The sequence below is a fragment of the Siniperca chuatsi genome, linkage group LG17 (genome assembly GCF_020085105.1).
Source record: "Siniperca chuatsi isolate FFG_IHB_CAS linkage group LG17, ASM2008510v1, whole genome shotgun sequence".
NCBI lineage: Eukaryota > Metazoa > Chordata > Actinopteri > Centrarchiformes > Sinipercidae > Siniperca > Siniperca chuatsi.
The window spans coordinates 2,378,186-2,394,938 of record NC_058058.1 but is presented as its reverse complement, the minus strand read 5'-3'; the positions used below and the strand labels follow the sequence as shown (position 1 = coordinate 2,394,938).

The window sequence follows — 16,753 nt, the reverse complement described above, 5'->3', positions numbered from 1 at the left end:
TTGTCATCATTAGTCCATATTGTAATTTGGTCTATTCTGTAACCACGACATCTGTTTCCTGTCCTGTCTGCTCTTCCTGAGGTTTCTTCCATTGATTCCCCGTTAAAGGGTTTTTTGAGGAGTTTTGCCTTATCTCAGGCAAGGGTCTAAGGACAGAGGGTGCTGTACAGATTGTAAAACCCCCAGAGGCAAATTTGTGAATTGTGATATTGGGCTCTATATAAATAAAGTGACTTGACACTGTGGTTTTTTGTTAGAGGAAGACACTTTAACACCCAGGCAGCTGAGTTCCTGTTCTCAGCTCAGACAGAAGCTGTGGTCACTGTTTGTCTGATCAGTCACTTCAGTCTGTATGAAGATGAGGGTGAATATCTGCGGCTGCCTGTTAGCCTTTGCTCTAGGCTGTAATGTCACTGCAGGTGAGGACTTTTCAAATGAATCCATTCTGTGCAACACTGTCTCTCATCAGTTTTAATAGTGTTTAACTTTTTATCATTTCACAGAGTGCGTGATGTTTGTAGTTCAACTCCTAGCAAATGTTCACAGGAAATTCGAAGATTTGTGTGAAGAGCAAGAAGAGACAACCATTACCTCTGGAAGTGTGTAAACAGTCTTGACAGATTTACGTGAATAATGTGCTACTTTAATGCTTTAAGGATACAGATCGATTCAACTACAGATAATTAAGCTTTAATTCAATGGAATAGTAAACAACATATTTTCTAAAGTCATATCCTCATCTGCTCAGATATTTGCTTGTTGCTTTTATGCCAATAAAGTCCGTTATTATTGTAGTGTGACGATATAACTGTTGGTCGAATCTCCACCTCCTGTCTGTCAGAATGCCACTGGACACTCAGCGTAGATGCCGGGATATTTAGCGGTCAGAGTTAAAGTTGGTTGAACTTTGGGTCGAACACTTTGTGGAAATTTACTCCACTTCCACTCGTGCAGATGTTAAACCTGCTCTGAAAACAACCCTCCCGTGCATCGTTAGTGTGAAAGTCTGGTTATAATGTGACAACACCAAGTTCAAATTCATTTAACAAGGTCACATTCAATGAGCACTCAGTTAAATGTGATTCTGACTGATAGTAAACCACTTTTGAGTTCCTTGCAATAACAGATATGCTGACATTCTGAAAACAGATCCTTATTTATTGTAATCTGTGTTTCTTTTGCAGAAATAATCCATGAAGTATTTGAGGAGAAGGCCTCCATCTCTCCTCTGCGATGTCCTCACTCTGTGGAGGGTAAAGTGACGTGGAGCAGAGAGATTAATGGAAACAAAGTTGACATACTTACAGTTGATGGTGACGGAGATATAAGACACAATGACCCAGGCAGACGATACAGTTCATTGAATGATAAGTCACTTCACATTCGCAGAGCTGCCGTCTCAGACACTGGAAGATACTTCTGTAATAATGAACCGGCTGTGGAGCTGACGGTGATCCCATCAGGTAACATCAAACTTTAATAAAGTTGTTCTGCTTTCTGTTTTCTCTCTCTGTTTCAGAATCATGTCTCTGAGATAAATGTTCCATGTTTCTTAATCTTTAATAATAGAAACACATCGGAACATTAATAAAATGTGTTTTTTACCTTTAATAACAACTATTTCACAATATATAATACAATCATTACTTGAATACTTACTCAAAATCAGGTTTTAATTTCATGAAGAACATGAACAGAAGGTAATTCATTTTTAACATTTACTTCCTGTTACTGTCGTTGAGAAGCTTTTTGTTGTTCTTCTGCATTTCTGTGTATTTGTTTTGTTAGTAATTTATTTTTATTTATTTAAAGATTTTAACATGCTTCACTTAACATTGAATCAAATACATTACTTCGTTATTTATCTATAAAACTGCAACAAACTGCCAAACTATCTCTGATCACATCTCAGTACAGTAATAATAATGTCACAAGACATTTACACTTTCTGTTCAAACTGAGCTCCTCACAAAGAGAATGAGTTACAACAAACTTTGAAATTCAGATCTGTTATTTCTTCAGAAGATTTTAAAACATTATACTGAAGCATTTCGAATGCCATTTGTAATTGTTTCGTGTATGTAAATTGTGTGTTTTCACTTCTGGTGTGTGTGTTTAAACTGAATGTTTATGGTGGTGCACAGGTCGCACACAGGAAAATGATCTCTTGAGACTTTCTGTTTAAATACTGTAAAAGAAACAAGTCCTCTTGTTCATGTAGAGTCACATGAGAAAGATGACGCCAAATGAAGTCCTCTCCTCTAAAACCTCATTCAGGAACTTATTCATGGAGAACACTTGAAATGACAATACCTCTGCGAAGTAACGTGTCAGTTTCTGTTTTTGGAAAGATTCTTCACATGGCCAGCGACTTTATACTGAATATGTGTGATGAGTTTATGATGGTGCGTTATAACTTGAATCTGGTTTTCTATGTTGTGTTCAGGGACAGTCAGACTCACTGCTACAGAGAGGACCGGCGTCACTCTGAAATGCCCTCCTGATGTTGGAGGATCAGATGTTCCAACATGGAGCAGAGACACTGGTGAAATACAACAACAAAGAAGGTTTTATGTTTCACCAGTTAACAAGACGTTGACTATAGCAGACGTGCAGCCTGGTGACTCTGGACTTTACTACTGTGATGGAAAACCAGCTGTGTATCTGAATGTGATCAAAGGTGAGAAATCTGAGAGACAACAGACATTTTAATTGGCTAAAGAAAAGAAAAGCAGCTCTTCAAACAAGAAGAGGTATAACTACATACAAATGCAGAACAGTATACTGTAAATATTTTTATAACCTACAGTACAGACTAGAGAGAAGGTTTAATGCTGACTTCAAATAAATGTCAAGAGACGGTTTCTACTAAATAGGAAGTAACGTACACATCCTGCTCTGTGTTCAAGTGGCTTCTGTTGTGAGAACTCTGTAGCTCGACCACTCACCACAAAAAGTGGACGTGGTGAATTATTGGGTCACATTCTGTATTATGACATGCATTTTTTGCCCTGTTGAATATATTTTCTCTAGACAGAAAATGACTTCATGTTGTGTCTCTTTGAAGTCGTTTGACTTTTCAACAAGAAATATTAACAGTCACTTTTAACAGAGGCTCCGGCCCCGGGGCCCCCTGTAGGTTTGTTTAGTACTCCATCTATATGTAGAGTATAAGCTTAATGCTGTCTTTAAATTATACGTGAGGTTGTATTTTCAACATGGGATGTTGAGTACACAGCATGTGCTGCATTCAAATGTTTGCAGTCGTGAGAACTCCGTCGTTGAAACCTTATTACAAAAATGAAAGTGGGCCTGTTCTTTTTCAAATGTTTTTGTATGAAATTAGCTATTGTAATTTGCATCTTCTACCTTGTAATTCACATTTCAACTATTCCACACAGAAGGTAAGAAGAATACACCGTCAGCTACAACTGCAACAACACAAACAGCAGCAGCAACTGTACCATCAACAACACTGACAAAAACAGACTACGACTGTACAACCATGAAGAAACAGAGTCACGCTAAGAAACCCAGAAACAGAAAGTGCAATTTAATGAATAAGATAAAACAGATCTTAATGTTTAATGTTTGTTAAATTTTCACTTGTAGGTACATCGGAATTTACAACAAATCAATTCCAATATGTAAATATCACTGTCTGTCATAACACTGAAATTATAAATGCACGTCAGTGTACATGCCTGCATATCTGATCAAAGCAGTTGTCGAACCACCTGCATAGTTTTTGTTTACAGGTTTTGTCACACAGCTGGAAAAGTAATTGGAAGAAAAAGTTGTATTACTGCAATAAGAGCATTTCAAGGTGGCAGTTTACAGTAGTACTTATTCACGACAGCAGTGTGGGAGCGTTAATGATGAGAAGGTCTCTTTGTTTCAGGACACTGGAGATTACTTAGTATGTGAACACACATTCAGACACAAGCCAAAAACGTCTGGTCCTGCTGGTATTTTTGGGCAAGTTTTTCTAAAGGATATTTTAACGCGACAAGATGAGTGTTACTGATTGTTGTGGGGATACAAAATTTTAACTTCTAGTTCCTTCATCCTTGTGAGCAATGATGACATATTTAGCTAACTTTATTGTTCAAATGGCCTTCAGCTATGTTAAAAAGATGCATCATGTCTATATAAATTGTGTTTCTATGTTAGTTCTTTACAGTATTACATTTTGTACCAAGACAAATGAACACTGATTGTAACTGGTGATGGATGAGGGTCTGATTATGAATGCTTCCTTGTCTTCCAGCTGCTCCTTACCTGTGGCAAACATCTGTTCGTGCCGTGATTGTGATACTCTCTTTAATCATCATGATCAGCATCACTGTGATTACCTGGAGAAAAGGTGAGCACTGTTTGACCTGCAAGTGGTTTTATGCATCTGAAAATATTCAACAGTTCTAATGTTTTGAAACTCAAAAGAGACTCGAGATTTTCAAATTTGGAAAAAACAGAAACAGCTTGATATCATAAACAACTAGCAAGCACTCTATACCTCGACTTTGTATAAAGATGAATTGTGCAAAATCTCATCTGAACGAAATGTCATCAGACTAGTGAGCTGCTGTAGCACCACCTACAGGTGAAATGTCAAACTGACAGCACTGATCAAAGTTTCTAAACTTCACAGTTCAGGAATTATAACTGCACTGTAAAGTGCTCTATGGACGGCCACATGGTGGCAGTATTGCTACTATTGGATCTGCACCAAAATCTAATCACTTGTTCCTTGTCCCAACTTTCTACCAGATATCACTGAAAGTGAAAAAGTAATTTTTTAGATATTCTGCTAACAAACAACCAAACAGACAAACTGAGTTGGAAGTCATGAATAACCATCACATGTTCCTAATAATTACCATAAACACGTTGTTTTAAATGTTGCAACAGAAGTTAAATAAAATTATCGCCCATCATCTCCATGTTTGTCTCTTTTGCAGCTCGACAGAAACAGAAGCGGCACACAACAGAAACAGAAAATGATCTCTGATCCTCCATCACACAGAAACAAGAGCGGTAAAAACTGAACAGTCATCAGCACTCATCCTCAAACAGTCCGACAGTAAACAGTCATCCTGCTTCCAACACTGTGACTACTGCAGACACTACTGTTACACCTTCTACCACTGATGCCTCTGACATACTGCTGAAACTACAAGCGAGCATTTGTCTGAATGTGGGAAATATTAAATATTTCAACTGTAATGACCTGTTTGAATTCAAATTCACAGTCTGTAAGTGCAACAGGCCGTGTGAAGTAGTTTGCCTTGTCCTGCACATGGCCACACATGCTTATGTGACAGTCACAGCTCGCTGTATCTCACACTTTACACTATGTGGGTTGCGTTCACATTAATTCGAACACATTACGTGTTGGTTTGAATTCGTTTGAACACAAAACAAAAAGGTGACAGCCCTACTGCTTCTACCATTTCTGTCACAGTTATGCCAGGCCTCACAGGCAGTAATCACCCACACCTGCTCCCAATCACACTCCTGCTCCCCATCAGTCCCAATCACAGCCAGTACAAAAACACACTACTCACCTTAGTCAGTGTCCAACCTTGTTCAGACATAGGACTCCTCAACCTACCGCTAGATCGCATCATGCCAGTCCTCCGTGGTTTCTCTAACTAAACTTTGAGGCTGTTTGTATTATTATTTCCTGGGTGGTCGGTGATTTTACAACACTAAAGATGATTTCCTTTTTTCCTAATTTATTCAGAGGTTTTGCTCTAGTCTAAACCTAAATTTAGATACAACAGGTTAGAGGAGGAGGAGAGGGGGACGTCTCTGAGGGGTTTTGACTTCTTAATTGAACCATATGTTTAATGGTTGATGGACACTAATTGGGACTTTAAGCTAAAGTCCCAAAACTGTTTTGATCTATATTTTTCTGTCTTTGTTGGTTCTCAGTTTCTTTTCTGCTTTGCTCCAAAATTGGTCACAGAAAAAGATCCTTCCACCCTGCTCTTGAAAACACACTAAATACCTGACAGACTGACACGTCATAACTTCTAGGCAATTTTAACACCTGCTGCGATGTCACTGATGTTCAAGACACACAAACAGCAGTTGAACTTTGAACTCATCTTAACTGTATTTAACTTTTTCTAAAGTCTGTGCAGCAGCAGGATGTTACAGTAACTAGCAGGCAGGGGACACAGAGGTGGACAGGAATGTTCTTTATTGGGTGATAGCCAGGAGTGGAGAGTGTGGAAATAGGCAAAGTGGATGTAGGGAGGTCACTGGAGGTAATCAGGGACTGGAGAACCCACGGGGGACTGGAATGATGCGATCTAGCGGTAGGTTGAGGAGTCCTATGTCTGAACAAGGTTGGACACTGACTGAGGTGAATAGTGTGTTTTTGTACTGGCTGATTGGGACTGATGGGGAGCAGGAGTGTGACTGGTAGCAGGTGTGGGTGATTACTGGCTGTGAGGCCTGGCATATCTGTGACAGTACGCCCCCTCCACGGCCAGCTCCCGAGGGCCGAAAACCCCCTACCCCGACACAGTGGCCGGTCCGCCACAGGGAGCGAGCCGATCTGGGGAACAAGTTGGAGTCTGGGCAGGCGAGGAGCTTGGGAACTAGTCCACGAGAGCTTTTCTATTTGGTGTTCTGAACTGTTTGTGATGTTTCCTGCTCTGTCCTCGTGTTTCCTCACAGGTGTCTGGTCGACAGAGCTGGAGGACGTCCTGCTCAGTGCAGCAGTCTTTCTCTTTCTACATACTCTTGTTTTGGGGTTTTTTGTCGTGGCCTTTGTTACCTCTGCTAAGGAGGACTGTGCTGTCATTCAGCTGGTTCATTCACAAGTTCAGAGGATTCTGCCGACCTGTATGTGTTGTTTCCAGTAATGAAATGTTTTTTTCTTTGCATCATAGCTCACTTCTCACAATGCTCTTAACTTAACATCGCACTACACAGCAAGTGATTTCCACATCCTTCTCTTCTGTGTCTTAACATCGTTCTCAAGACCTTGTTACATCTCCTTTTCTGGCTTAAATTCTGCTGACAGCGAGTGCAAAACATCAAAGCAATGACAGAAAACCAAAAATAAGCATTTTAAATAATTTGATGACCAGAATCCCTCCAAGGGGCAAATTTAAGGTTTACACTTAAGGAGTGCTGTATGAAAAAGGATTTTAACATAGTGAAAGTATCTCAGTGGATTATTAGACTTAAAATTACCTGTTAGAATCAAAAAATTTAAACGAAGATTGCTTGCCTATTATATTAATACCGTATTGAAACTCTTGTACGCACACACACACACGCAGGGCATGAGGCTTACCAATTCAAAGTGTTGTCCTGCTGACTGCAGGGGAAAGTTTTTTTAGCTGTTGCAAACAGGCTTACATTTATACAAAGAAACAGGGATATCAGAAAGAACATCATGTACTGAGGACAGTATGTCTTGTAATGGCCATGAGAGAAGTATCAGTTGTGGGGAACGAAGCAGAGACTTTAGCAACTTACAAACAGAAGGAGTGTAGGATTCCTCCAATAGGACGCTGTCTCCACATGAAGGGTGGACTCGTGTGCCAAGAGGCTGGGACCAGCCTGTGCACCACCGAAGGGAGAGCTAAGTCTAAACCACAGCTCCTCCCCACCTCTGTAGAAACCTATCAGATAGTTGTACATTCTCATTTAAAACTCTGTGTAATGTTAATAATAGCATTCTTTTTTAGGGTGATGACTACAGATTAACAGCGTGCTGACTGTGGTTTTCTAAATCGAAAAGATCCTTGTTCAAGATGCTTTTGATCCTCCAATGCTATAATAAATGCCAAATTAAGGAATAGCTTCTCTCCAGACTTTTCTTTTGCAAATAAACTAATGTGCTGACAAATTTGGTGACCCCAACGTGATTTGCTGAGGAAGAAAAGAAGAAAATTCGACAGCGTCCACTGCTGAGGTTTTTGCCAGCAGGACCGGCTCTGTGTTTCTGGATTCCTCGTCACTCACCGGGCGCCCTCAAAGAAAAGGTAAGCAGAAACCTGTTGTTAACAACCAAATTCTGTGCATTGACTAATACCAAATTAAAAGTGAGTGAGGAGGAGGTGAGGAAATTACAGTCTAAATCTTATAATATAAATAACTACATTGAACAAACAAGCGACTGGTGAATTGGAGAATCAAAAGCTAAGGCCAAAATAGGGTTAGAGTCCCTAAGAGTGAGTGAGAGACATTAATGACTTATCTGGGGATTTGTGTGTATAATAATATTGAGTGCATGTGTCATTAATGTATGGGAGGTAGACATAAAAAGGGGAATGAATGTGAAACAATTGGGTTAAAAAATAACTTAAAGGAGCACTAGAAAAAAATGAAAGTGTGTTTTTTGGGAATAAAGTGAACAATTACTATTGGGAATGAAGTAGTATCACTATAAAAGCAAATAAAGCTAAACAGAATAAATATAATAAGACAAAATAATTAATTTTGAAATTTAAATTGACTTGATGGTGAAATAGTGTGGATCTTAATAGAAAATGTAGTAAGTGTGATGAAAATTGCTGTGTGTTTTAAAATGCAGTGTTGAGAATCGCAATGTTGGTGGATTTGTGAAATTGAGCAGTGTAATGTTGGGTTGTTCTCGTGGACATGAGTGACTGGGGAGACGTGCTACGCCCCCTAGGTAGATCGTCCAACTGTGTCTTACAAAGATATTGTGTTGTTAACATTAGTAAGTGACGAGGGAAGATCTGGATACAGAACCTCTATAAAACCCAGAGGTGGTCCTGTTCACAGATGGATGCTGCTACAGAGGAGACAGTGGAAATGTGTCCTCTTATGCTGTAGTAAAACAGGATCCACATACAAAGACGCATCACACAATAGACCAAGGTCTTCAACCACAACCAGCCTCAGCAGAGCTAGCTGAAGTGGTGGCCTTAACAAGTTGGCCTGGAGTTGTCTGAAGGAAAAAGATTGAACAGCTACACAGACTCAGCCTATGGACATGGAGCTGTACATGGGAATGGACCACAGTGGGTCAGAAGGAACTTCCTGACTACAGCCAACACTCTAGTAAAGCACCGAGCACAGCTAGAAAAACTGGTAAGAGCAGTACTACTGCCTGCAGCTGTGGCCGTGATGAAATGCAAAGGACACCAGAAACTAGACACCAGCATAGCCAAAGGAAATTATGCTGCAGACTTAGCGGCCAAGAAGGCGGGAGGATACACACCAAGACAGATGTCTGTCACTGTTGAACAACTACCAGAACTAACAGAGAAAGACATCATTGACATGCAAGAACAAGCAGGAGCACCGGAAAGGAGCAACAAAGAAGGAAGACCTGTGGAGAGCTCATAATGGAAGAATAGTGGCTCCTGCCAAACTTTGTCAGCTACTACTCAAACAAGCACACGGACCAGCTCATTAGAACAAGAAGCAAATATGGAAGAACATTGAAGGATGCTGGTGGCATCCCCACATGACAGCCATAGTGGAGAACTATGTGACTACACTTGCAATGGACACAACCCTAAGCAGGCATACAAATGCCCAATGAGAAGGTTTCCAGTACTAGAAGCACCATTCAAAAACATCACGATTGACTTCACCGACATGGGTGCAGAAAACAGAACAAAAGGTTACCGTTACTTGCTGGTGATGGTGGACAGATTCACTAAGTGGGTAGAAGCAATACCGTGCAAGAAAGATTCAGCAGATGTAATGGTAAAATGGTTGAAAAATTAGCTAATACCGAGATATGGGGTTCCACGCAGTGTATGCTCAGATAACGGCTCACATTTCAGAAACAAACAGCTGGGGGAGGTGGAAAAAGCACTGGGAATAACATAGATTTGGAGCAGTGTATCATCCTGGTTTGGCAAAGTTTGGTGGAAAGAGCTAACCAGACTCTGAAAAGAAAGATCACTGTTTTGGTACAAAGCTCAATTGGGGGGATGCACTGCCTTTGGCACTTATGTCCATGAGAACCTCCCCAGGGGCCAAGACACACTTGACACCCCATGAGTTGCTGACAGGCAGGCCAATGCCAGGGCCACCCAGAGAGGGAGGTCATATGCCCCCTCTGGATGTCTGGCAGATTGACTATGACAAATACATGATTGCATTGACTAACTTGACCCGCATTTTGTGTAAACAGGTACAGCTGGCCGAACCCAAAGCAACCATTGCCGAGACTCCAGCAGTACAGGTAGGGGATTGTGTACGAGTAAAAGTTTATAAGAGAAAGTGGACAGGACCTTTAGAAGTGGTTGAGTGTACCTCCCACACAGTCCAGGTAAAAACAAATGCTGGAGCAATTTGGCACCACCTGACACATTGTGTACAACCCCCACCCTCACGCACATTAGTGGAGGTTAGAACTGAATTGGCTGAATATGAGTAAGGGCTCTAAAAGATAAAACTGAGAACTTGACCAAAAGAGTTGAGAAGCCCTAACTGTCATGGCCGACCCTAGGGGTCGGCCGTGGCACCCTTTTCGCCAACCAGGCCTCTGTGGCCTAAGAGGAACAATTGGGACCGACTTCTCTTATGGCCTGGCAGAATAGGATGACTTTAGATATGCTGTTGGCAGAAAAGGGCAGAGTCTGATTCGTCAAATTCAGGTTGAATTTAGGTTGACTATTAGTTATCATCTTTAGGTACAGTGTGTCAAGGAAGGAGACAGAGCCAGCAGTGCTACCTGACAATCAGTGTGTAGTAGATAATGTGCAACGTTAATGCTGTTATTACAGTGAAACAAAACGACTTAGTGATACAAGATTACAGATGTACTTCACAGACGTGCAGTGGTCCTATTAGTTTGTCACAAAAGTGTTCAAACACCCTTCTTTTAAAATAGTTTTGTTTTGCATGCGCTGTCTCTCAGTCTTTTACACACAGGCGTCAGACGTTCACTTCCTTTGTGCTGTTTACTGCTTGCGAGTTTTGTTATCCAAGAATAGCCACGGAAAGTTTTGCCTTGACCACGGCCTGGACTAATGTCATTGGTCGCCCCCGAGGAGCTGAATTCCTGCCTACGCTTCCAACAGTCAGGAAAGGGTGAGGGCGAAGCAGGGACAGGAGCACTTTTGGAAGTCAGGATATAAGTTCGTTTGACAGATATCAGATGAAATGGCGGCGATAGCTCGCTAACTGGATACACTTCATAAACCTCAAAGACACTAAACTTATTTAATGTATTAAATGTTATTAAGGAGATTTCCTTCAATACACAGTGCCTCCCCCAGTTTGCTCTTTAGGTGGGGTAACAGACCTGCTGAAGGCACCGATGATCAGGGATGAAACTGAATTTGCACGTTAGCTGTAATATCCTAACATTATGAGGTGAGACTTGCTTAGGACCCAAGTGTGTTTTTCTATAGTGAGTTAGCATCCAAACAAGCTTATGTCAGAACGAAATAACAGTCTGATGTTACATTTTCCTCATCATACTTACAATAGTAGGGCTAACTAGCTCCACCTTGCAATACAAGAACAATGCACTTAATGTTCACGTCGTCTACACGGATAAAGAAGTAAGAATACTTTATAATGTCTGTGTTCTTTAGCTATAGCATATTACTAATATCTAGCCACTAAGTTTATGTTTATGACCCTTTTACAGGGTTCTCGTTTTAAAACAAGGTGGTTTTAAAACTATTTTATAGGAATTAACAAAATATGCTACAGACAGTTTTCATTTCAGCTGACAAAATCATCGGGGTGAGAAATGAGAAGCCATTTTGAAATCAAGGACACATTGTTCCAAAAACTACAAAAGAGTTTTGTGGACTTAAAATATCTTAAAAGGAGATTAACAAAGTGGAATAAAATGCGTGTCAGGTGTTAACATCATCTGTTTTACTGCTCTGATCTTTCCGTGCTCACTTTTTGCTGCCAGTGTAAGACAACACACCAAACTGTTTTCAGCTAACAACAAGTTGCATGTTTTCCTTCAGTTCAGCATCAGCAGAGCATGATGTCAGTGTATGTGTGGTTAGCTCTGTGGGCGGCTGGAAACTTTTTCTCAAAATGTGGTTTTGTTTTTGTTGTTTAGCACGTCTGCTCTCTGCGTTTAGTTCAGTTTTCAGCTGTGATGGCTATTGCTGCTCTCCAATGGGATGCTAATGTTGCTCTGTGTCTGCTGGATGTGGAAGTAGCCAGCTGTTTGTTAACATGTTCAACAACATGCTCAAAAGGTCATTTGAGTTTCTGTCTTGTACTGGCACAGAATTAGTTGTGAGGGAAATGTGATCATACTGTATATTTAAACAACAGGATCCATCAGTGCTCATCGACCGCAAAAAGACCAAAAAAAAATAAAGGTGAGAATGTGGGGTTTACACGTCCAGGCAGCTGAGTTCCTTTCCTCAGCTCAGAATAAAACAGTGTTTGTCTGCTCAGTCATTTCAGTCTGTATGAGGACGAGGATGAAGATCTACAGCTGCCTGTTAGCCTTTGTTCTGGGCTGTAATGTCACTGCAGGTAAGAACTTCTGAATTATTGTTTATTTCATTCAACGAGTCTGAAATAGTTATTTAATCACGACCCACAAACCCTCAGTCATGCTCAAGCTGCTGCGCTGCTGATAAAATTATTTTATAATATTAATATTAATACAGGTTCATGTCAACAGCTCTGCTGTGTATTTGGCTACTGAACACTGACACTGAAAATGAAAGAGAAGTTGGAGGTGACTAAAGGTCGTCTGTTTAACTTTACGGCCACACACTACACTTTCAGAAAACCTGTTTTGTAGCGATAAAAACGCCATTTTATTCTGGACGGAGGGCTGAGACGTGGAGAAAAAGATGCGTTTACAAGTTAAACTTAGTGTGGATGAACTCTAAAGAGATTTAATTCGATTTATGTCAAAGCTTTCTGGTCTGAACATCACACAGAGCAGCTTCAGAACTGAACTACAGATGGCTAAGCTCCATTTGAATCTGAATGTGTCAACAAACAACATATTTTATAACTTGGGATCCACTCTGTCAAACATGTGCTCATGACTTTCTCGATAAATAAGTGGATTAGACTAAATTAGACTGAAATGAAGTTTGACTCCGATAAAATTCTACCTCTGGACTGTCAAAGTGCCTCTGGACAAGCCTGGTGAGGACAGCATAGTCAGGGGTCAGCGTTTAATTAAGTATAAATTATAACAGTGGCCTTCTTCAGTGTCCATCCACTGTATAATACAGATTAATGTTGTTCTGACTCTAACGGTGAACATAGATCTGAGCGTTCCTCACAATAGCAGAAATACTACTTTTCTTGAAATGCATGCATATTTATTGAAAATGTGTTTCTTTTACAGAAATACAGCAGAAAATAATCAGGGAGAAGGCCTCCATCTCTCTGCGATGTCCTCACTCTGTGGAGGGTAAAGTGACGTGGAGCAGAGAGATTAATGGAAACAAAGTTGACATAATTACAGCTGATCCTGACGGAGATATAAGACACAATGACCCAGGCAGACGATACAGTTCATTGGCAGATAAGTCACTTCACATTAGCAGAGCTGCCGTCTCAGACACTGGAAGATACTTCTGTAATAATGAACTGGCTATGGAGCTGACGGTGATCCCATCAGGTAACATCAAACTTTAATAAAGTTGTTCTGCTTTCTGTTTTCTCTCTCTGTTCCATAATCATGTCTTCCTACTAAATGTTGGATGTACAGCATGAACAAAAGCATAAATAACTAGTTTCACTTAGCAGATGCTGTAACAGTTTTTAAACAGAGTTTACAGCTAAAAAGTTGAATAAATGATCTTAGAAGAGAACTTGGATGAATTTTATGGAAATGGCCGAAACAAAGTTACGATGACGATCCACACTGCCAGACTTGCAACTTTTCATGGGAGCTGTAGTTTGTTTCTGTGCTCACAAAGTAATCGTTGTTTAACTTTGTTAAAATCACGAAGGTTTCCGTTTCTAATAGCAAGTGTTGAAGTGGAGCCGGTTTGTCTGAGAATATGGAGAGTAAACCTCAGGAACTGAAATGCTGAATGAGAGACTGCATTGAGTTACAGAGGCTAGACAGGAAGTGACATCATGACTTCAGTTCTCTGTTGTTTCCTCCGTCCTTCACTAAAGGTCATAAGGTACCACCAACAATGACGACAACACCAAAAACTACAACAACAACACCACCTCCACCTCCAACAACAAGACGAACCACACCTCCACCTCTTCCAGCACCATCAACACCGCTGGTAAACACAGGTATGACGACGTTAGAGAAACAAAGTTTTACAAAACAACTCAAAAAGAAACACGGCAAGAAAACGAGTAAGACTTAACAGGTTTATACAATATTCAACAGTGTATAGCATGCAGTGATGCACGATTCAGCTCATGATGTCTTTACAATATGTCTGATCATTACAGGAACGTCTCCAGTTTCCACCACTCAACAATGAGTGATCGACCTCCGACTTAATGAGCAAAGGATTAAGACTCTTTCTGAAGTCGATGGTTTTGTTGCTATTACCCTGTATTATATATGCCATCCATTAGTCTGTATGTTCCCTTTTATTTTAGCAACCACTTCTTGGTTTGGTGTTTGGAATAGCTACCGCCCTGTGTCTCTCCAGTGATGTTTGCTGTTTAAAACACTCAGCTATGTTAAGAAGATACATTATGTTCTTTACAGTATTACATTTTGTACCAAGACAAATGAACACTGATTGTAACTGGTGATGGATGAGGGTCTGATTATGAATGCTTCCTTGTCTTCCAGCTGCTCCTTACCTGTGGCAAACGTCTGTTCATGCGGTGATTGTGATACTCTCTTTAATCATCATGATCAGCATCACTGTCATTACCTGGAGAAAAGGTGAGCACTGTTTGACCTGCAAGTGGTTTTATGCATTTGAAAATATTCAACAGTTCTAATGTTTTGAAACTCAAAAGAGACTCGAGATTTTCAAATTTGGAAAAAACTTTACTCATAACACCAGAAACAGCTTGATATCGTAAACAACTAGCAAGCACTCTATACCTCGACTTTGTATAAAGATGAATTGTGCAAAATGTCATCTGAACGAAATGTCATCAGACTAGTGAGCTGCTGTAGCACCACCTACAGGTGAAATGTCAAACTGACAGCACTGATCAAAGTTTCTAAACTTCACAGTTCAGGAATTATAACTGCACTGTAAAGTGCTCTATGGACGGCCACATGGTGGCAGTATTGCTACTATTGGATCTGCACCAAAATCTAATCACTTGTTCCTTGTCCCAACTTTCTACCAGATATCACTGAAAGTGAAAAAGTAATTTTTTAGATATTCTGCTAACAAACAACCAAACAGACAAACTGAGTTGGAAGTCATGAATAACCATCACATGTTCCTAATAATTACCATAAACACGTTGTTTTAAATGTTGCAACAGAAGTTAAATATAAATATCGCCCATCATCTCCATGTTTGTCTCTTTTGCAGCTCGACAGAAACAGAAGCGGCACACAACAGAAACAGAAAATGATCTCTGATCCTCCATCACACAGAAACAAGAGCGGTAAAAACTGAACAGTCATCAGCACTCATCCTCAAACAGTCCGACAGTAAACAGTCATCCTGCTTCCAACACTGTGACTACTGCAGACACTACTGTTACACCTTCTACCACTGATGCCTCTGACATACTGCTGAAACTACAAGCGAGCATTTGTCTGAATGTGGGAAATATTAAATATTTCAACTGTAATGACCTGTTTGAATTCAAATTCACAGTCTGTAAGTGCAACAGGCCGTGTGAAGTAGTTTGCCTTGTCCTGCACATGGCCACACATGCTTATGTGACAGTCACAGCTCGCTGTATCTCACACTTTACACTATGTGGGTTGCGTTCACATTCATTCGAACACATTACGTGTTGGTTTGAATTCGTTTGAACACAAAACAAAAAGGTGACAGCCCTACTGCTTCCACCATTTCTGCTGCTGCACAGACTTTAGAAAAAGTTAAATACAGTTAAGATGAGTTCAAAGTTCAACTGCTGTTTGTGTGTCTTGAACATCAGTGACATCGCAGCAGGTGTTAAAATTGCCTTGAAGTTATGACGTCTCATTTTAAACGCTTATTTTAAACCCTAGTCCACGAGAGCTTTTCTATTTGGTGTTCTGAACTGTTTGTGATGTTTCCTGCTCTGTCCTCGTGTTTCCTCACAGGTGTCTGGTCGACAGAGCTGGAGGACGTCCTGCTCAGCGCAGCAGTCTTTCTCTTTCTACATACTCTTTTCTATTCTCTTTTTTTTGTGTCGTGGCCTTTGTTACCTCTGCTAAGGAGGACTGTGCTGTCATTCAGCTGGTTCATTCACAAGTTCAGAGGATTCTGCAGACTTGTATGTGTTGTTTCCAGTAATGAAATGTTTTTTTCTTTGCACCAAAGCTCACTTCTCACAATGCTCTTGACTTAACGTCGCACTACACAGCAAGTGATTTCCACATCCTTCTCTTCTGTGTCTTAACATCGTTCTCAAGACCTTGTGAGCTCTGTTACATCTCCTTTTCTGGATTAAATTCTGCTGACAGTGAGTGCAAAACATCAAAGCAATAATTTGATGATCATACGAGACCAGAATCCCTCCACGGGGCAAATTTAAGGTTTACACTTAAGGAGTGCTGTGTGAAAATGAATGTTAACATAGTGAAAGTAGCTCAGTGGATTATTAGACTCTTGTTTATTGTCGCACTGTAAGAAATGGTGATATACTGTAATTAATAATTCATTCTAAAGATATGCACCTCATTATATAA

General features: G+C 40.4%; 2 protein-coding genes across 3 annotated transcripts; both read left to right on the top strand.

Moving 5' to 3' along the window:
• Nucleotides 1-281: 281 nt before the first annotated feature.
• On the top strand, nt 282-4,218 carry LOC122864812 (hemicentin-2-like). Of its 2 annotated transcripts, XM_044172492.1 has the most exons (4): nt 282-419; nt 1,185-1,463; nt 2,447-2,680; nt 3,402-4,218. In XM_044172492.1, the coding sequence occupies exons 1-4, from the start codon at nt 353-355 to the stop codon at nt 3,596-3,598; spliced, it is 777 nt and encodes a 258-aa protein (XP_044028427.1). In that variant the 5' UTR covers nt 282-352; the 3' UTR covers nt 3,599-4,218. The 2 variants fall into 2 exon arrangements, with proteins under 2 accessions (XP_044028427.1, XP_044028429.1); XM_044172494.1 differs by lacking the exons at nt 2,447-2,680; nt 3,402-4,218 and adding an exon at nt 2,222-2,339 and having other exon boundaries at nt 290-419.
• Nucleotides 4,219-7,919: 3,701 nt separating this feature from the next.
• LOC122864813 lies at nt 7,920-16,128 on the top strand. Its single transcript, XM_044172495.1, has 7 exons — nt 7,920-8,009; nt 10,142-10,192; nt 12,388-12,468; nt 13,304-13,579; nt 14,086-14,214; nt 14,732-14,827; nt 15,438-16,128. The coding sequence occupies exons 3-7, from the start codon at nt 12,402-12,404 to the stop codon at nt 15,485-15,487; spliced, it is 618 nt and encodes a 205-aa protein (XP_044028430.1). The 5' UTR covers nt 7,920-8,009; nt 10,142-10,192; nt 12,388-12,401; the 3' UTR covers nt 15,488-16,128.
• The last annotated feature ends 625 nt before the right edge of the window (nt 16,129-16,753 follow it).

What these genes read in the sequence shown, in the direction of transcription:
- LOC122864812 (XM_044172492.1), top strand. Translation starts at nt 353, where the DNA reads ATGAAGATGAGGGTGAATATCTGCGGCTGCCTGTTAGCCTTTGCTCTA. An exon ending in AGGCTGTAATGTCACTGCAG is followed by an intron (nt 420 to 1,184) that starts GTGAGGACTTTT and finishes TTTCTTTTGCAG; the next exon opens with AAATAATCCATGAAGTATTT. An exon ending in GTATCTGAATGTGATCAAAG is followed by an intron (nt 2,681 to 3,401) that starts GTGAGAAATCTG and finishes TATTCCACACAG; the next exon opens with AAGGTAAGAAGAATACACCG.
- LOC122864813 (XM_044172495.1), top strand. Translation starts at nt 12,402, where the DNA reads ATGAGGACGAGGATGAAGATCTACAGCTGCCTGTTAGCCTTTGTTCTG. An exon ending in GGGCTGTAATGTCACTGCAG is followed by an intron (nt 12,469 to 13,303) that starts GTAAGAACTTCT and finishes TTTCTTTTACAG; the next exon opens with AAATACAGCAGAAAATAATC. An exon ending in TGTCATTACCTGGAGAAAAG is followed by an intron (nt 14,828 to 15,437) that starts GTGAGCACTGTT and finishes TCTCTTTTGCAG; the next exon opens with CTCGACAGAAACAGAAGCGG.